This window comes from Solanum lycopersicum, chromosome 6, assembly GCF_036512215.1.
Source record: "Solanum lycopersicum chromosome 6, SLM_r2.1".
In the NCBI taxonomy this organism is placed as follows: domain Eukaryota; kingdom Viridiplantae; phylum Streptophyta; class Magnoliopsida; order Solanales; family Solanaceae; genus Solanum; species Solanum lycopersicum.
This window is the reverse complement of record NC_090805.1, coordinates 51,957,468-51,978,764: the sequence shown is the minus strand read 5'-3', so window position 1 is coordinate 51,978,764 and position 21,297 is coordinate 51,957,468. Positions and strand designations below refer to the sequence as shown.

Genomic DNA, 21,297 nt, shown 5'->3' with positions numbered 1-21,297 from the left:
AAGCCTTGACAAGACAACAAGACCAAGACTTTGAAATGGTGATATGAGGTGGAAATCAAGTCCAAGGAGTGATCAGTGACAACAATTCGCTTTAGTCTAATTTGCTCAAGCCAAGGTTGAAGATTAAAGTCAGCGAAATGGGGCTTTCCTTTGAGATAGCCAGATAGATGTGAGTTGAGGGAAACGTGCGATCATAATCTCAGGGCTAACGGCGTAGCAGTTGCTGATGAAGCCACTCCTCTTAGAGCGCCTCTCGAGCTCGTACCACGACTTAGAGACTAAGGATACACTGTTACGGTCCTTGTGTGAGGTTAACAAGGTGCTTCAACACTTGTTCAGGGAATGACGACATTGTTGAGAAGATGATTTATTCTTGGAAATAAATGGATAGTTATTTAGTTGTATGACGACAGTACTCTTGTTTAGATCTGGAAGAGGAAGATATATTGTTAGTTTAGTTGTCGGAGGGAATCAGATTTATTGTTGGAAAAATGGACTGTTAATTAACTTAACTGTTTAGTTGTCAAAGGGAATCAGATTTATTGTTGGAAATGGATTGTTAGTTATCAGTGCGACGTTGATTGAGATGGAGAAGGTACGGTAATACTTCAGTCATATATATTTTCAACATGACATTATTTCATTTTGTAAATCAATAGTTGACTACAAATTTAGATTACATTTTGGTCCGTTAAACTCCATCCATGACTCACTTCCTAAAGTTAGAAATTGAGCGAGCTCAACAACTTCAATGAAGGGTAAAGAGAGGCAATCAGACAACTTTGGATTTGCTCAGGATAATTTCATTGAGCTTGAGTTTTTTAAGACAAAGTGGAGTCATTGTATTATCATAAACCCTTCTTATTTGATGGGCAATACATCTCAATTAGCTTAGTAATGAAGCCATGAATAAATCTGTACTACATAAATGATGGTGTGAATACTAAAACAATAAATTATACCAAAATCCAATTACAATCCATTACAGACCAAATACCAGAATTGCACTAAAAACTGATGCTGAAATGGCCCAGGAGCAACCATAGCATCTGGATTCGGCGGGCTGAGAGTTGAAGGTATAGTGGGCAGTGAAGAATCACTTAACAGAGGAGTTATATCTGGAGAAAGTGAAGGTGCAGCTGAAATAGTTGAAGCTCGCATGCCTTCTTGGGCACAGAAATAGTAAAGGTACTATTATCTTTGGTACAAGAAGTATTTAGTAGGCTAAGAAGACAGCTTGGAATGTATTGGCAAGATTGGTTAATGGTAATTGTTGAGATATCACATGAGCTTGTTTGTCCTCTTCCTCTATCTAGCAAACCATTTTCAAAATTGTGGTCTGGCACCTCCACCATCTTGAAAATGTCAATAAGTAACTTGAAAAATATGGAAGCTACCTTGCCATAAACTGGCTTATACAGATGTGAAAACTATTTGCATGGTCATCTCATTTAAAAAGAAATAAAAAAGGTCTACACGTAAGCATGTTCAGGATGTAGTATGGTAGGTCTATTCTACAGTCTTATCACATATTGAGCTCATTGGAATGTGATATTTCCCACATACGGATACGGTTCAGGAAAGTGAATAAATACACCCACCATCTTATCTGACCTTCCATTTTTCAAATAAAAACTTCCTGTTGCTACTGTCCTTTCAGGTTTCAGATCAAAGGTTACTGTTTAGTGGTTGGTGAGGGACCGGGAACGGGGAGGAAAAACTGAAACAGCAAATTTTTTTAATTTTTTTTTGCCTATACTGAATTATGTGAATGGTAACAAAACCTTCCAACTCCCAAAATTTCCTAAAAATTGATAATTACATCCTACACCTGTAAAAACAAACCTCAGAAATGCTGCATACTTAATGTGCAGGGCCATGAACTTCCATTTCACACATTGATTTCAACTGAACATTTTCTTTTCTTTTTATATCCAAAGGGAGGTAGCCAAGTAAGCGCTGTTCTGTAGAGTCCCCATGCAGATTTGCCTGTTTATCTGAGTTCTTCCCCCCTGTCAAGTTTACAAATGTGACAATAGATCTTTTTAGGCAAGAATAACCATCTTATGCATGAAGAAGAATGGCTGCCTTCAAGTGTGAATCAAGATCAAGCTTCATATGCTAAGTGATCAAGCCCAAAGAAGCCCTTCATAGCCAAATTCACCGTGATTGGTTGCTTCACTTTGTTGTGTGGTGGAATCAACATACTGTCCCAGAAGATCTGATGATCTTTCTGCTGGAATGCCGTAGTCTTTGAGAATACTAGCTGAGGCAGACATGGCTTCCTTCCTTTCCAGAACCACCAGAATATTGTCTTCAAATTCAAACACTAAATATTTGCCCTTGGATGCTGCACAAACAGATGAATTTGTAAATGCTCAGCTGAAGAGAAAAGAGACCTCAACTACGTATATTACCACTTACAATCTACAAGATGAGCCAAATGGTGAATGTTTTTAATTCGGGTGCCATTCAACTTCAAGACCTGCCAAGTAAATTAAAAATTGAGACTTCATAGAAGCAGCATACAACAACTATGACTTAATTTGAAGTTCGATGTTCACACTAATTATTGTTTACAGCTCAACTGGTAGGAATATAACATCTCGGTGGATATGAATAACTTACCTGCTCATTGCTCATATCCTCATATCCAATATTTACTTCATTTGCCAAGACCTACAAGCAAAATAAACCATTGAATGTGGCATTATTTTCATAATTAACCCCACGGCATCATTTAGAGGTTGAAAAAATGGGTAAGCAAGTGATAAGGTATACTAGAATCTCAAGGGTGACAAATGGGCAGGCTAAAGCCTATTTAACCATTTTGTCACCTCTATCATCACCCTTAGGATAATGTGCCCTGTTCCTGTTCCTCCACCATGGCCCAGGAATGGATATGTCCTACTATGGAGTCCAGAAAATAAATATTCCAGTTACTATATCCATGAACTGATTTACCAAGGCCAAAACTTACTCCATATACATACCTGAGATAGTACAACAATCTGCTCACCTTCGAACTTGGCCAAAGAGTATCGAGCCTTGGTCAATAGTTTTAGCTAATAAAATTAAAAGAAAACAATCAAGACAAGAAGGTATTTCTAATCATTGACTTATCAAAACAGAACAAAAAAGAAGTTTTAATCATTGCGAGCAATTATCATTTTGTCAAGACTTACCCCGATGCTATCTTCTTCTTCCCTGCCAAATAAAATATGAATGTGTGTTGTTATCAGAGAGAAAACTAACAAATTGCTAGCTACGCATAACACTATATACAAGGGATTATGGAAAATCTTACTCTATTAGTGGTTCAGATAGTGGGGTAAACACCAAGCCTGCAACTATTAGGTATGAAGGCTGACCATCTTCTATGTGATAAGGAACCTTCAGATGAGAGCAAACAGATCTATATAAATTAAACTGAGATTCAAGTGATGTCAACAAAAAGACCAAGGGTTAGCTAACATTTATTTTATACCAAATGCACACGTGGCTTCAAAATTGCTTGAACTTTCATGAATTCTCCCGCTCTAATGATACCAAGCTCAACTGAATCACCAGTGAATCTGAAAAGGAAAAACCATCTTTGAAAAATATACAGTACAGGTAAGATGGGGAGAGTTTGGAGCTTTGACATTAGGGATTCAATGAATACCAGCATAAATTGATATCCATTTCAAGGTCACGAAGGAAATGGATCCACCAGGAAAAAAACGAAAAAAACAAAAAAGACTATTCAACCTTCACAGTATACGCATTCCCTGCTAGCTTTGATAAATTTTAATTGAAGCAGATTCTTATGTGGAAAAGACAAAGGGGGGAGTGTTGTCTTGAAAATCGGTAACCATTACATGAACTAACAGTTCAGAGTTTGACATTCAAACTGAACATTAAGTGCATAATCTTTGTCAAACTTAGTATCAAGTATGTAATGAAAAAAATCTTTGTCAAACATACCAATGCCTTTTAATGCAAATTTAACTTCTTGCAAGTAATTAAACATTACTTTTGACTAATGAGATAGCGAAAAGCTATACGTTCACTTGATCGAAACGGCACTGTTCCTTCACACCCAACATGAACACCATCAAAGCTAACAATGACATCGCCCTGGAAAAATGTACCAAATATTATTCGACTTGGTGACATTACAAAATCAACATGTATATGAAACAATTATCCAAAGAAAATTTCTGTAGCAACAACATAAGAAGAGAAGAAAATCAAATAAGCTAATGTAGAAATAGGTCGGACCAACTAAACATGATCGAAGATTCTCTTTTCTCGTTCATTAATTTAGTAATAGGACAATATCTGATGTTCTGGCAAAATGAATACTAGATACCAACAGAATATCCATGTCATGCACATCTATGGTGCATGTTAATCAATGTTGTAAAAGTAGCAATTAATGAAAAGAAGGTAAAATCTATAACTTGAGTCCCTAGTTCATATTCAATCAATTAATAACACCAAATCCCAAACTATTTGGACACAGTGACACGAATCTTCCATGTTCATTATGCTCTATTCAGAGACACATCCTCAGTGGATATTGTTTCAAAGAAGTTACCTGCTATGAAGGAAGGAGGAGGTGAACATAACTATATTAATCAATCACACCATTTTCTAGATAGAACCGATTGTAATGACTAAATCAAGTAAATTGACACAAATGGACGGAGAAGAAGTGAAGCACACTATTTAATAATGTAGATGCCTGGAGTCATGAGCCTATGACTTCCAGGGGCCTTCTGATGACAACAGAGACTTATTGTTTTAATTTCTCATTTGTCACTACCCAGTCAAATCAAATATTTTTTCTTATGGTCCATCCATTTGCAGGTTGCAGTTCAAGGTTTACATATTTCAAAAACTTTGATCGTGAAATAAATACCATTAAGCGTAGGCTCTCTGGCAAAAATAAAACTGTCATAAAAGAACAGAGCTACCAACTGCTGACATTGATAGTGGTGCAAAGAAATCAATGTTTAACAGTAAAATCAGCAATAACCTGCTGAAATAAAGAATAGAAATACCTCTTTCACAACATTACTGATGTCAGAAGTGGGCTCAACTTTCCGGACGAGTACACCCTATCAAACGAAAAACCAGCTGTATAAGAGGACGTCTAGAAGCATTATACGAGTACCGAATTTTCCACACAATCAACTAAATTACCACTAAACATCTATGTCATACAATCAACTGAATAACCACTACACATCTATGTCTCAGAACATCTTACTGCCAAGGTGGATTCAGTTGGATGAATTTCAAAATGGGTTTGCTTTCACAAAGGACTAATTCTTTTTCTTTTTCCGGATGAGGCACAAAGTATTATTAGAGACCAGAAGTGTCCAGTATGCAGAAGATATTGTAAATGCTGCTTCATTCAGGATGACTTCCTCTTGAATAAAAATTAGTCAACTATTAAAATGTTCACCATTGGTGTTTATGAAGATAAGTTAGCTTTACTCAGCTCAAATCCATACCCAAATAAGTTCAATTTTCACACGCTTAAGCCTAAGGATGCCTTCCACATTTTCTTTAAATTGTTTCTCTGAATGTGTTCCTATGTATCTAATTGATCAATGTCAGCAGCAGGCAACTTTTTTTTTATATTGATCAATGAATTCACCAATTACACACACAAAAAGGGAAAACAAAGCACGGACCGTGGGGTGGGCGGGAGGGGTGGGGGTGGGGGGTGGGGTTGATGAACTCTACAGAGAAAGACTATCACTCTGAAGAGCAGATGAAGGACTTTTATTCTGTATAGGTGTACATAAACAGACCTCGTTAGATGGCACTTTTAAGCAGGCACGTAGCGCTGGATTCTCCAATTTTTGCAACAACACCCCAAGGCAAGGAAAGCCTGAAAGCATAAGACAATATTGTGATTAAGGATAGCAGGGAAGCAAATAACATAAGCAAAATTCTTAGGTACCAACAAAAATCCATGAGCCCCTGTGCAGCCAACCCCTTAAACACATTAATAATGCCAAGTTTTTAGTTATTTCAGAAACACCTTATACTCTCCTTTTTCCTTTCACAGAACCAAGTGGTGTACGTGCTTCTTCCACATACGCCTTCATGTCACAGGCTGAGCTGCTCGGTGAAATTTCCATTCGTTCAGCCGCCTTCTCATTAAGCAAACCCAACCACCCTCTGGAGTTAAATGTTATCTTATTCCCTCTCTTATCAAGCATCATCATTACACAATAACAGATAGACATCATGACAAGCCAACAGGCAACAACTAAGTTACATGATTGGCAAATGACATAGGAGCAAGTGTAGTGGTCAGTTGGTTAGATTCAAAATAAGCTCATATTTGAAGTTTAGAGCTGAGTATATTTCTATAACATGCAACTCACAAGTACGCTTTTTTTAGTCTACATTTACATATTAATTGATTTTTCCAGCAACACAATCGAACTTAAGAAATCCAAGCTTGATGTATATTAAAAACAGATATGGAATTTGGACCAAACAGATTGAAATGAAGCTAATCTCAGAGAACAGTCAGTTGTCATAATCTAATCCAAGAAAATAGATAATCTTCGTTAAACTGTGTAGCTGGAAACAAAACAGACTGTTTGCAAATCCATAGCCATTTAGGTGGCCTGAATGAGCAGATACTTCCTGAAAAGGAGACAGACTCACCACAATACTTCCCATTCCTCTTGTAGTCTTCCAAAAAATGAGATACAACTGTAGTAGGTATTACATAACCAATATTTTCAGCATCATCGGATCTGTAAACCTAAAGAAGTTGTTGGGTAAGCAATAGAAAATATGAAAGCAACACATAAAGTAAAAAACAAATAACTTGAGATTCTTGAAGAAGATCATAACTTTGTCAAACATAGTGGAAGAACAGTATGCTGATCATCATGGTTTTTAAGGCAAATGCACTAGGAAACATTTTATACCCTGAGGAGTTATTGAACTCATTCAATAAGTAGATCAAGCAAAATTAAAAAAACTAGTGTCAAATACAAAAAGTGATTTGAAGAACTGTTGATAGAGCTCATGACCATAAGCATGTTACCACCCCTAGTTGGCCAAGCGATAGTATTATGGTTTGCCTTGGGGCGAGCTCTTAAATTAGAATCAGAATGTCTTTTAAAACAGATGAAGATAACAGCAGCAATAAAATAAACTACTTCAATTATGTGATTAAGTAATCATTTCAAACTAGTTGCATTACCAAAGTTCCCTAAAAGAGAGGACTGTGTAAACTAAAGTGGCAAGCCCAAAGAAGCAAGAATCTGGTCACATGAATAACCATTATCCAAATCTGACAAGCAACTACCTGAAATGCAACTCCAATGCAATCTCCGTCATCATTGAATGCAGGACCACCACTATTACCTAAAAGTCTTGCCATTAGTAGCAGCAACTATATTAAAGCAAGAAAAAATACAACTATAGATCCGAGTATGTAAGCATGGATAAGTTCTAATACAAGATTGATAAGAGTAAATTTCTACGGGCTGATTATAGGAACGGTCTTATTTCAACATCCATTTACCAGGATTTATTGCTGCATCTATTTGAATGCCCAGCAGCTCAGATGATCCATTAGCATATGATGTAACCTATTGATGAAGACCAACCTATGAGTTAGCACTTTTAATCAATATCTAGGAAATCAAAATCAGGCTGTATCTAACACTAGTAGCAAACAGAAGATTGTCTAGTTGTGATAATCAACTGTTCTCCAACCTATAGAACTGACTGGAATTCAAGCGAACAACTATATGCTTCAATACTCTGAACCGTAACCACAACCTTAAAAAGTGGGAAATAAGGGTGTAATTGGGTTTGAATGTAACAAAACAGAGGAAAACGATCACAACAACGAAGAATCTCTATAAAAGTACCTTGCATTTTCTCAAGGCAAATCAACATGCTTAATTGCAGGTCACTGATGGAAGATCAATATTTACGTTTACTAGGTTATGCAATTGTTATTTTGATTTAGGATCATGAAACCTGATTAATAGTGGATAAACCCCTTTTAAGTATAGGTTCCTGTTTTTGGCAAGAGAATCTACAAAATTAGACGTTATAACTGTAAACAGTTTATGCATTGGCCAAGGTTGACTATTGTGCATGATTTAAGAAAGTTTCTTTTCCTAACACTATCCATTTATTAATCTAAGTTGTAGCAATCAATACCCTTTAATATTGGATAGATCATGACATGATGAGGACAAAACCATTCATCAGTAAACGAGAACAACAAGTTATAGTATACCTAGGAAAAGGCAAAGGACCGCATTGGTCAAAGAGTACTATCTAAATTCTTAAGGTAGGGAAAAACATCTACAGGTCTGTCATTAATCAGCTAAGGAATAAACTAATACTATGAGAGGTGAACATAAACAAACCTCAATTCTTGACACCACCCCCTTTGTTACAGAGATTGTATCTCCTCCAAGTGGATAGCCAACCACAGTTACAGCATCCTGCAAAAGGAAAAGGACCAGCTTAATATATAAGCTATATGTGTTTCATCAGATTCAGCTAGAGATAAGAGTTCTTTAATATGTCACGGTTTTTACATTCCATGGAAAAATAAAAGTTATGCCAGCAACACCAAATATGTATTAACAGAGGTTCTACAAACATCAAATAACAAACAAAAAGGCAACAAGATTATGTTATAGTGATCATAAGTCCAAAATTGGCTCTTCCCAAAATTTCTTTCAAAGATTTTTATTGAAAATCAGTGACGGTGGCAAAGACAGCAGTGTTTGAACGCTTGATCGACTACGGAAGCCATTGGCGGAGCAGTATAGGGATAGGAAAAAGAACTTGCATATGGTGTTCATTGAGCTAGAAAAAGCTTACAATTAGTTCTGATAGAGGTTCTACGTGGATGTTTGGAAACAGAGGTGTTCCAATCATGTATATTAGAGATACTAGTTTCCGAAACGTGCGTTGCACGTTTACTTCATAAGGATGAATAATAAATAATTTTTGTTTTAAAAGATAAAATAAAGTAGCAAAAACAAAAATGGAGGCACACTATCTTATGATTAACTTTCTTAAAATGTCTTTTTTGTCTCATAAAAATGTTGAAATTAAATTAATATTTATACATTTCAAGAAGATAAAATGTTTGACATTAATTAGTAAAAGATGAAATTCTCCTTCTCATTAAGTAGAAGGCAATTAAGTAATTCAAATTTATAAATAAAAAACTTATTAGAAGGAAATAACTAAGATTTAAAGTGCAATGATTGATATTTAAATTATGTAATTATACAAATAAAATATTTATATTTAATTAAATAAATTAGATTTTAATTTAATGGAGAGTCAAAATGACAATATTAGTATTCTTACAATTAAAAGTTTGTTAAAATATATTTTAAATTTTTTTGTTAAAAAATTAATAGGAGCAATATTTGGTCAAAGGATAGAAGATCTTCTAACTTCTTAAGCATTTTGGTGTATCATTTTTTTGACTTTGGGATTTGGATCTCATGATAATTTTAATGAAAATTGTCGAAAAACTATAGATTTTATCCACAAGCACATGTAAGAATGATTCTTTACAAATATTTAAAATTTAAAATGCATAAACGTAATTATTAATAATTTGAAATTAGAAAATCTTGTAGGCATTAATTGTTTTGCATGTCTTATACACTATTTTTATGATTGTATTTGTCTCATTTTCTAAAACAAAAAACACACCCTTCAATCAAATATATTCTTAAAACAAAATTACAAATACAAAGATAAAGTATCATATGTAGGAGCAAGTTTAGCATAACGCAACCAACGAAAAATAGAAAAATTCTAAGACAATCTTTTTCCTGTTTTTTCTTGATAATGCAAATTGAAACAAAGTTTTAGTAATAAACATTCAACTTTTGAACATAAAAAATTAAAATATTTGAAAGACAAGTTAATGGAAGTGATATTTAACTACATAAATGGCGGGGTCTTACCATAGTTCCAATCTCGACAAATAAGTAAAAAAAAAAATACATCAAGCTTCGATACTTTAGTAGAATCATACTATGCCTTGTAATCTTGACATAAATTTTCTTGCCTTGAAATTTTCTTCACTTGATTAAAGCTTCTCTAGTCTTCCACACAAAAATTGTATCACATATAAATCTTCCTATAAAAATAATGTTAAAAGATTGTATTTATAGGAAAAAATATAGCTTTGGAATATGAAGATTCACTTACAAAGTTGAAAGGTCAAGTGTTACAAAAATTTAAGACAAATATTAATGAAGAACATAAATTAATTTAGAAGATAAATCATATACATGTATCTATTTAAAGGGTAAATAATTCAAGAAAATAAATTAAATTAGATATTTTAATTAAGAATTATTCTAAAGAAGTGCAAAAGTCATTAACATTTCCATAAAATAATGTAACTTAATATTTAAATTAAATAGTTAAATATTTTTATAATATTTTAATTTATAATAAGGGTAAAATCGTAATTCAACTTTTAACTTTTTTGTTCCCTCTTATAATAATATATGATTAAGGACATGTATGATGGAGCTAAGATCCGGATGAGGGTAGTGGGAGGAGACTACAGTCACTTTCAGTTGTAATGGGGTTGCATCAGGGATCGACTCTTAGCCCCTTTTTATTAACTTTGGTGATGGATTATGCAACACATTCAAGGGCAGGTGTCTTGGTGCATGTTATTTGTCAATGATATTGTATAGGTTGATGAGACGCATAGGATTAACGACAAGATGAGGGTTGGAGACAAACCCTAGAATCTAAGGGGCCGTTTGGTTGGGAACAGGTTATCCCATGATTAATTATCCTGGGATTAGTTATTCAGGGATAATTTATCCCACCATGTATATGGGATAACTTTTTTTTTGTTTGATAAAGTACATGGGGTAACTTATCCCATCACTATGGCATAAATGGTGGGATAAGTTATCCCAAACATGACAAAACCAAAATATTATCCCAGAACTTTTTCTCTCATGACTATTTATTCTTATTCCTCACACCAAACGACCCCTAAAGGTATAAGACTAAGCAAGTTCAGTGAAGTGCATCGTGTAGCTGACCGCTGTCTTGGAAGTGAGGTTGGATTGTCAAGTCATCTCCAAGAAAGGGAGTTTCAAGTACATAGGGGCTATTATCCAAGGCAATGGGGAGATTGACGAAGATGGCATACATCGCACTGGTGCGGGGAGGTTGAAATGGAGGCTAGCATTTGGCGTCTTATGTAATAAAAAGCTGCCAATAAGACTTAAAACATAAGTTCTACAGAGAAGTAGTTAGTCTGATTTGTTATATGGGGTGGACTGTTGGCTAGTCAAGAACTCTCATGTCCAGAAGATGACAATTGCGGAAATGAGTATGTTAAGATGGATGTGCGAGCTTACTAGAAGAGATATGGTTGGAAAAAAAGATACTCGGGCCAAGGTGGAAATGGCCTCTGTGGCGGACAAGATGCGGGAGGCTAGACTGAGATGATTTGGGCACGGAGGAAATGCACAGACACCCAGTAAGAAGGTGTGAGAGGCTGACAAGGTAGAGGTAAGGTATGCATAGACTTTAACCTCCTCAGACCCCACTTGTGTAACTATACTGGGTATGTTGTTGTATTTTCTCTGAGAACAAATGTAGAATAAATATAATATTCTTTCTTTGAAGGTATAATCCCACTGAATAAAAAGCTAAGCATTTGCTTGGATATCAATTGTAGAAGCTTACTATCAAATGTGTTGTTGCCATACAATTAAAGAATTCACATAATCATACATATCGTAGACAAATCTCGACTCAAGGATAGGACATCCACAAACTTAATTTATCCAAGATCAAGTGCAATTGACTAACATAGCAAGCAGACATCAATTATATAGGTGGGAACTTTATTCAGTATGAACACTTGCAAAGGGTGTTGTTGGCTTATCCCAATTTCTTTGACAAATTTAGACCAACATGAAAACGAGAAAGTACGTCTTCAGGGGAAAAAACACATGTGAAGTTACCCGTGGAACAGCTTTTTAAAAAATATAATCGACAAATGAGAAGTACCTGCAGACGAGGCAACCGTCCAAAACTAAGGGGCTCAGCTGCCTCCCAAAATTCCTTGCTTTCCACGGATAGCAAAGCTAAGTCACACGCTACCCCTCTAGCTAGAACCTACATGCCATACATGATGAGAATTAAGCACCACATAATTAGGTTACTTTGGTCTAAGTTGTCAACCTACCTCGTCATAGTTGCACCCTTAAAACTACTATTTATAACACTAGAATGATTTCTAAGTGATGCAGGCATTTAAAACTTATCATGAAAAGCATACCTTAGCAACGTATTTTGTGTCATCTCCCCTTTTCTTCACTTTGACCTGTCACCAAAAATATTAATTAAGCTAAAAACCAGCATTTGAAAGGCAGATGGTGTAGAAATATAGTTACTCATTTGACTGATGGAAGACCACCTATATAGCAGGTGTTCAACAATAGTGAATACTGAATACAAAGTTGACCACTATGTATATACTTGAGATGAGCGTGTCATAAAAGTGCAGGTGGTAATGTGGAGATATATATTATCCCAAAAATACAATGGATTGATTAGTAAACAAAATGGACTTAGATTAGCTAATATGGACTGCCGGTGATCAATTCTTTATGGGATAGGTTGGATCGGATATGAGCTAGATAATCAAAATTATGTTTCTTTGAAGGAAAAGATGCATTTTCTATCCTCCTTTTTTTTTTTTTAATTTTGCAGAATGTCGTCCAAAGTTTCTAAGCCTTCAGCCCTTCACTTTGCCATCCACATTTTTCTAGTAAAAAAAACTACAAAATTGAGGGTAAAAGAGCTGCACTTACCTTTCTGTTTCTAGTTTCCTATCTGGGAAGTCATAAAGCCTTGTCCAGATAATTTGGAAAAAATGACCACAAATCTTTAGTCTTGCCTTCCCACTAGGTTTTCACAGGTGAAAGGGTGAGGAGACAAAGTGAAATAAATTTCAATAGTTGGACGTGGAGTCCGATCCTAAAACTGTGGATGGCATATCACAAAGCCATAAATATATGGATGGCAAAGTTCAAATTTACCTTTTCTCTATACTCATCCCAAGCTGTTATTAATCATTTATGAAATAAAAGAAAAAGAAAAAAATCTGACCTCCTTTGCCCTTTAAAGAAAGTACTAATAAAAAGTTTTTTTCCGTAAATGTAGTAATGCATGTTTTCTCGGGTCAGTGTGGACGTCCAGTTTTGGTTTGATAGACCATGTTTTAGATGACTAAGATACATTGTTCACAATGGGAGGGGAAAGGATAAATCTGTATACCCACACCTGAAGGTACATAAAATAACCTAAAATACTTGTTCTGAATATTGGTTGACACCAAATTGTATTAGAGACATCCTTTTATTCAATTTAGAGGAGAGAGGGGCGTAAATAATAAGAATTTGTATACTTATAAAGGGAAGATTAAAACCTCAGAGGTACCTGTGTATCATGTTCAACACAATGTGCATTCGTCAAGAGCTTCCCATCACCAATCATGAAAGCACTGTATGAATCAAACTAAAGTCAGACTTGTAGGCTATCCCGACCCCCCCCCCCCCTTAACAGGATCAGCCTACCAGATATAGTAGACAATGTCAGAAAATAAACACATTATAGAACTATTTAAAAAAAAAAAATTCAAAGTAAATAATGCATTACAGAACAAATCTTCCTAGGAAATTTCCCACAATTTTGAAGTAGCTAGAAATGAGGAAGAGCATACCTTCCAGTACTTGTGAATTGTCTTTGTTTCTGCCAAGGAAGGGAATAATCTGGAGCAGTATGTGTACAGTAAACCTTGAAGCAAACAACATGGAATGAAGGAAAATGAGTAAACACTACTAAAACTATCATGCAATCCATTTAAAAGCCATTCACAAGTGCACTTGCAGACATGTTGAAAGCAATTTTGACAGACCTATTGATGCCAAAAATCAAACTGGGTAAGATAGACTATCTATTGGGTGTACACCATTCTAAGTGCTACATAAGTATATTTGAAGTATACTTTTTATTATCTTTCAACAGGAAGAACCAAACAATAAGAAAATAATTTCATGTGGGACAGGGACAACAGCAACCTTACGAATGCCCAGTGAAGCAACTGTTGATTCAAAACGTTAAGGAGACATCATACATGAGGTTATTTCATGAATTTCTTTTTCTAAGCAACTAAGGATAAGACGAGTACTGAAGTTGATAGTTTCCTGGAATGAGGCATCCAAACAAATGGCATAATTACAACATTGTTATGTATTAAATATATTCACCTTCACAACGGCATTAAGAAAAGCTGCATCTTGAATGCTGCCAGTTTCTACCTGGAAAGAAACCCAATTTAGGTTCAGTGGTATAGCACAATTGAAAACAATAGTTTTTGGCACATAGTAGAGTCAAAGAACTTGACAGCAATGTTTGCATTCAGTTGGCAAGCATTTGTAAACACAATGGTAATGAGATATAATTATGTGGGAGATATTGTAAAAAAAAAAATCAATGGTAGAGTATCTGGTGAGAATCTTCAGAATGGTTGATAAATAAGGTGTGACCATACAAGTAGGCATGAGTCTTTGTTCATAATCTTAAATTCTTGGATAAAGCCTTCGCTAATTATCACCCAAATTATTTTATTTTTTAAAATTGAATTACCTTAGCAAATAGTTTGTTTATTGTTTTTTTTTAAAAAAAAAGAATACCCCGCTTTATTTGTCATGAAGCCAATTTCAAGTTTTTCAGACGGAATGATCTAAATCACCAAAATAAAAGGAGAGAAGCAGTTGTATTTCTTACCTGCTGGTCCTTCGAATCTAACAGAACTCCTTTCCCTTTTTTCTGCAGACCAAATGATTTAATTGCTGTTGATTGAGATCGTCCGTTTTCACTTGTACTGCTCCTGCCATCTGCATTTGCAAAAGGCCCTTCATTTTTTGATCTCCGTGAAAACTTCTGTTTACCAGCTACTTTCTGAATCCATGGCTTGCTTATTTAGTAGAACTTTAATTCATAAACAACAAGGAAATACTTTTTCCCTGAATTGAAAGAAAGTAAAATGACTTGCTCCAATGAGCATAACCATAAGAACACCCAGTACAGATAACAACAATTCAAACTGAATCATGTTTTAGGGACCAACAAGAAAAGGTGGTTTCATTGTAAGAGATCATCATATTTAAAGCTTGTGTTGATGTCTGCTTCACAAAATACTTCTTTCAATCTTTATCATCGAGTAACAAAACCAGTAAACACAAAATTATGCTTTCAACTTATCTTAATTCCGATTTCAGGGGACATTCATTATCTCTTTTGGATCATAAAAAGCATGCAAGAGGTTAAATAAGTGAATACAAGCAAAAATATACACAAACATTTTTTGGCACTGTAAAATTGATGTGACCTTCTCATTCACCTAAATTTCTGGACTTCTCTCCATTCGTCGTTTCTTATCTGATTTCGGGAAATATAAGTTTCAAAATTAAAGTTACTCTTGTTTATGAAATGGGCCTTGAGCCTAACTCAACCCCAACGGCTAGCTCAAGAGGTCAGGATTACCCAAGCCATATAAGAGACTGCCAGCCCCTTCGCCATCGATGTGAGTCTTCTTCACACATGGATACACGCACACATACACCTCACACCAATGGTTGGACATCGGATCATGGACAAGCAAATGGAAATCAATCCCAAAAACTAGCTCATGAGGTAAACATTTCTCTAACACCATATAAGGAGACCAAGAAACATAAAGTTCAAAAAAAAAATGTTCAAAAAGTAACACATAGTATACTGATCTGGGACTCAACATTGATAAAGAAATGAAACTTAGGCCTAACTTAACCCCAAAAAGCTAGCTCATGAGGTGAGAACTGCCTAAGACAGCATAAGGAGACCAAAAGACCCACACACCGCCGATATGGGACTCAAAACCCCCCGCCCACTAGGACTGGACAACAAGAGCGTGAACAATATAAGATAGGGACCCAACATTGGATAAACAATTGAATTGGGGTTATCCTCTATGAAATAGACCTTGGGCCTAATGGTATCAGAGCCACTACGAATGTAATCTAATTAGAAATAAAAAAAATTAAAGTGTGTGTGTATATATAATGTAAAAACACATGCATATATGTGTAATTCCGCAGTAAACACTATGAATGTTATCTAATTAGTTAGACTACTTCTTACTAACCAAAATGAAGCAGGGAAGAATTATTGAGAAACAACCAATAAATGAGAACTCCATTACAATATAAACAGAAAATCAGATTGAAAGCTCAAATAATATCAGAAAAGAAGGTGCATAGCATGTTAAGTCATTCCACTTGACTTCATTTGAAATTGTGTTTGTACATTTGAGGATTATCCTTTTGTCGCTAGTTTCTCTTTGGTGCACCAATGAGGTTGCTGTATGTATAGTAGTTTAATAGACTCTCTACTTTATCAGATTTTCCACTTCAATAACATTGTTTTACTTCAGAAAAGTAAATACTTTGAGGATAAAACAGTAGAAAAGTTGCAATCTTTGGCCAAGAAAAGAATAATCAAAATGCGCAAAGTGGTCCATTTGATTGACATACTAATTTGACATGAATAAAAATCCAAAATGAAGAAAAAAGATGACAAGTAGAAACATTGATTTTACCTCAGGAGGAGAGGAGGATGACTTGTTGAGAACTTGCCTCTTATAGTTTTGATTTTGGGGAATGAAGAAAGAAGAGGATGTTAGTGATGTTGAAAAGAGACGGTGAGATGTAAGATAGCCGCCGGTGGAGGTGAGCACCGAGAACCAGCTGTTTGCGGCGGCCATTTTTTTGTGCTGTTTCCCTTATCCCTTTAATAATACCGCCAGCTAGTATAGTATTCCTCCTATGCTTTTATTTTAAAACCAAAATCAAATAAATATAAAAATGTGTGGACACACTTGGTTTTGTTTATCCAAACAAAGAGAAGAAGAAAAATGGCGTGGCCACTGCTCACAGTCTCAGGCTGCTACTGTCTTGGCCTCTCACAACTTCATGTTAATGTCCAACTCCAACCAATTACACGTCGTGAAATCGTACACCCATCTATTCATCAATGTATACTTTCTGTCGATAGAATTAGAGCAAGACTCCCGCTTTTAAATGCTCAAACCAATGGAGACTACGACTCTGAGCAGCTAATTGAAGATCTTAGGGTTCCTCAACAGTGGCTACAACCTTCCAAAGCCTTGGAGGTAACACCTGCTCGTTTCTCAATCCGAAATTTTATTCTACCAAATCCCCATTTAATGCTCATCTTTGTAATTATTTACTCAACTTCTTTTAACAAATATACAAGGTCCGATGAAGCCAACACATAAGCTTATGGATCCAACCTCTGTTAATTAGCACTACTTACTTGGTTCTGTAGCAAGAATTTGATGCTCACTGACTTGTGGAAACCTTATCCTTGCAATTTAAAACTAAGAGATTCTACTTTGTGTATTACCCATTAAAATGCAATTATATATCTTAAGTTACCTTCTGTTGTTATTGTTAAGAGGATCTGGCTTTTAGCAACCATATATGCATGCCGGCGTAGTTTTCTTGGTAGTCCTCTACGTGGTCACTCAAATCCTGAATTGCTTGGTATATTATAGACCAAAATGTTTGGGGCGTAGTGTTATCCCAAAAAAATGTAGGCTTATCACGCCCCCAAGGCTAGATGCAAAACGCTGCTTAATGTCACAAGTGACCCCAAGCTAACACATGTCATGGCATATCAATACAAGTTCAATTAAAGCATGCACTATGCGGAAGCTAAAAATAGTTTAATATCTGAAATGGTGAAAAAGCCCAAAATATCTGAATATATATAAAATATATGAAAAGTATAGTGATGACGGAAAACAACACTAACAACTCAAGCTGAATCTAATCTATGTCTCAAAGCCTTTAGCTGATCTGAGTTGCAAAGACATGCCCCCAGCTAACTCTGAAAATTCTGAAACTGAAAAATAAATACAAAAGTAAAAGCACTTCTCTCGTCCTCGAACCATGAGGACTCACCGCTGAAGCTGCTAAGTACAGACTGGAAATCGAGCTAAGCGTGGTCTGGATGTTGAGCGTCTGAATCTACATAATATAACGATGTAGCACAAAAGTATGTGTCAGTACTTTGATTGCTTTTGATGCTCGCTCAGTTATCTTTATCCATTACACGAGGGTGAATTGTCATTTTAGATCTTTTGTACATATGTGGCATGGTTGTTGGGTTTATCCTGGGAACATTAGCAAGAGGAGTAGGGCTTCCTTCACATGCTATAAGGTGTCCTTAAATTGAGCTGTTTTTCTTTCCTAATAATGATCTGGCAAGTTTTATTTAGGGTGGAAATCTATTTACTGAATACCTTTAAGATGCCATTTCAGTTACCTTTAGTGTTGAACCTAAGTTGTGGATATTGTGTTATACTATATAGCTTGGCGTGATGGAATTTCATCTTAGAATGCTTGCTAATGTTGTGATGTTGCAAAATCTTGGTATAGCTGGCTGTGATATGTTCCTTTCTACTCCCATTGAAGCAAAAGGGATATAATTCATATCCTCTCTTATTGTATTGTGTTCAGGATCCTTCTTCTGCGTCTGCACATGTTTTGAAATTCATAATCCTAGATAAGAGTTCAACCTTTTTACGCCTTTCTCTTGCTTACTATTTTTGGCTCCCTCTTCCTTATCAGTTTTAGAATAACAATGCAGAGATTTCTGATTGATCTGGTTAAATATGCAGTGAGTAAAGCACAATTAGCATATTGTCTATTGAAATTCATGGCTCAAGAACTTGTAGCATTTAACAGGAATCTGAATGGCTGCAAACTGCTCTTAACAAGTGGTTGGATGATGAATATTGTCCAGAGGAAACAAATATTGAGATTAGCAGAATTGCTGCAAATTCATTCTACAGATCATTACTGGAAAATAAAAGTGACATAGGTGAGATACTGTTAACGATGGCTGGAGATTTGGAATCCATATCCTATCAAGAAAGCTTTCATGGAGCATTCTCATCAGCAAATGCAGCAGTGAATCTCATAATCCAACGGCTTGAACAGTACTGATCAAGATTGGCCTCACCCAAAAGTTTTCTCTGAGTTGCATTGATCAGAATTATCCTTTTATAGTGTAGTAAGTACATTATGATTAAGAGAAACATGCTTACACCAATAAGGTTAGAAGGGGCTTATATTGGGGGGAGAAGATTTGAGTTTTAGAACGTGAAGCATGAACCAATGGTGTTATGTTAAGATATGTGTCAGTCATCTCAAAATCAAGTTATATTTTATGAGTATCATCTTGAAAACAAGTAGTGGACCAAGGTTAAACTGAGCTCATAGAAAAGGCTTTATGGGAGTAGTTTTGAAAATAGTCTCTTGAAAACTTGATCAAAAGTATAAAGGGTTTTATATAAGTAACTAACTTGAAATAGAGTGAATGTGCAGCTAAACAACTTAAGTAGTAGCAAATATTCTATGAAATATAGTTTTCACGATCAATCATCTTTTAAGAGGAAAAAATATCGGTTAGGCAACAATCTACTTGCTGTTTTTCATTTGAAATGAGTAATAAATTGCAATACTCTCCCTTTCTATATACTCTTATCACCAAACCTGAATTAAAATCTTAATTAATTAATTTGATTAATGGGCATGAGTTATTTAATTAATTTATTTTGTTATTACTTCACTTTTTTTTGTGAGTCATTGTAATATCTATTCATTATTACTCTATTTTACTATTACTTTAATAGTTTAATTTAACTCTTGATATTTTTTCTATTCATTATGCTTATAAAAAATGTCTACTTTAATATAAAAATACACTATGAATTAATTATTTTCACCTTTAGTTTAACTCTAATGAATATACTTGAAAATAAATATGTATGATACAATTAATAATATATATTAGATTAAAATAAAGAAAAAGATGTTTAAAATAATTTTACAAATAAAATGAATAGAATGATATATTTATATTTAAGACAACCACGAATAAAAATATGATTTCATTCTAACAAGAATTTATTAAGAAATATAGCAAGAACAATAAACAATTCTAGAAAATCTTTCTATGAAGCGAAACTTCACGCAAATAAAAATCTTTCAAAAATGATAACAAGAAAACTAAATAGTTTTAGAAATATTTTTATATATTATGATTACCATTATATCATTTTGTTATTACTTCATTTTTATAATGACTAATTGTGATATTTACTCATTACTCTATTTTACTATCACTTTAATTTAATTATTGCTATTTTTTCTATTCATTAATTATACTTAGTACAAATGCCAGTTTTAATATAAAAAATTATTATTTTAAAAAATATGGTTAATTACATTTAATCTTATTTTTGCTCTAATTAATATACCTAAAAATAAATAATCAAATGTAATAATATATATTAAATTGAAATTAAAGAATAAACAAACTTATATGTGATATTAAAAGGACAATATTATAAAAAGTGTCAAAAAGTAACTTTACAAATAAAATAAATAAGATGGTATATTTGTATTTAAAGTAAACTAAAAATGTTTACTAGATTATAAATGAGCAGTTCTTCATTAAAATATATAATCAAATTTTTACTTTTATTTGACTTCATACATATTAACATGAAGAGTGAACTTACGTAAGTTTGATTTAAAATTAAAATAGACGGATCAAAATTTAATATTTTTCTATTATATAAAAATATAAAGTTGAGGACAATCAAGGATAATATGGTCATTTCATATATATTTCATTTTAAAATTCTATTTTTAAATTTGTCAAAATATTTTTTCAAGTGTCTAAATTTTCTGCATAAGTTACATGATTATTCTAGAAACTATAAATTATAATATTTTTCAAGTAAATAGACACTAACACATTTTTCATTTCATGCATTTCTCAATTCTCTCCCCGCTCATGTTATATACCAATAAATTTGTCACCTTTTATTTATAATTTGCATCCTAAATAATAATATCAATCACAAGTGCAATTCTCAAAAGGCCTAAGTCATAAGAAATGAATCCAGTGAGCAAGCTCTTCAAGAATAAAATTTTCAAAAAATTCAGAGCATGTTATGATAGTTCCTTTTGTTCTTTTAGACTTTTAAACTTCATGACGTTGTTTTTGTTTTTTGGATTGTAAAATTATTTTTTGAAGTATCTAATTTATTTGAGTTCTGTTTTATGTATAATTCCAAAACATACATGTCATTAT

The 21,297-nt window shown here is 34.2% G+C and overlaps 2 protein-coding genes across 5 annotated transcripts; one reads left to right on the top strand and one right to left on the bottom strand.

The window, feature by feature from the left end:
* Positions 1–932: 932 nt before the first annotated feature.
* Positions 933–16,870, bottom strand: LOC101258381 (protease Do-like 2, chloroplastic). Of its 4 annotated transcripts, none has more exons than XR_742129.4 (21): positions 16,706–16,870; positions 14,854–15,027; positions 14,334–14,384; positions 13,787–13,860; positions 13,504–13,567; positions 12,341–12,385; positions 12,070–12,177; positions 8,412–8,489; positions 7,550–7,616; positions 7,331–7,389; positions 6,679–6,778; positions 5,808–5,887; positions 5,049–5,105; positions 4,016–4,119; positions 3,488–3,575; positions 3,308–3,393; positions 3,186–3,207; positions 3,020–3,065; positions 2,629–2,679; positions 2,425–2,485; positions 933–2,350 (listed from the first exon to the last, which is right to left on the bottom strand). XR_742129.4 is itself a non-coding variant. In XM_010324727.4 (21 exons), exons 1-21 carry the CDS (start codon positions 16,868–16,870, stop codon positions 2,130–2,132), a joined length of 1,827 nt encoding a protein of 608 aa, XP_010323029.2. In that variant the 3' UTR covers positions 933–2,129. The 4 variants fall into 4 exon arrangements, 2 of the variants coding, with proteins under 2 accessions (XP_010323029.2, XP_069154980.1); XM_010324727.4 differs by having other exon boundaries at positions 2,994–3,065; XR_011221549.1 differs by lacking the exon at positions 933–2,350 and adding an exon at positions 2,838–2,910 and having other exon boundaries at positions 2,994–3,065.
* A 150-nt stretch (positions 16,871–17,020) lies between these two features.
* Positions 17,021–19,384, top strand: LOC101248403 (uncharacterized). The gene is made up of 2 exons (XM_004242271.4): positions 17,021–17,278; positions 18,879–19,384. The coding sequence occupies exons 1-2, from the start codon at positions 17,021–17,023 to the stop codon at positions 19,137–19,139; spliced, it is 519 nt and encodes a 172-aa protein (XP_004242319.1). The 3' UTR covers positions 19,140–19,384.
* Positions 19,385–21,297: the final 1,913 nt, after the last annotated feature.

Coding starts and splice junctions, on each gene's coding strand:
- LOC101258381 (XM_010324727.4), bottom strand. CDS start 16,870: ATGGCCGCCGCAAACAGCTGGTTCTCGGTGCTCACCTCCACCGGCGGC. Junction 14,385..14,853: donor TAGATTCGAAGGACCAGCAG/GTAAGAAATACA, acceptor GTTTCTTTCCAG/GTAGAAACTGGCAGCATTCA. Junction 2,680..2,993: donor AGATTGTTGTACTATCTCAG/GTATGTATATGG, acceptor TTTTGCTTGTAG/GTCTTGGCAAATGAAGTAAA.
- LOC101248403 (XM_004242271.4), top strand. CDS start 17,021: ATGGCGTGGCCACTGCTCACAGTCTCAGGCTGCTACTGTCTTGGCCTC. Junction 17,279..18,878: donor AACCTTCCAAAGCCTTGGAG/GTAACACCTGCT, acceptor AGCATTTAACAG/GAATCTGAATGGCTGCAAAC.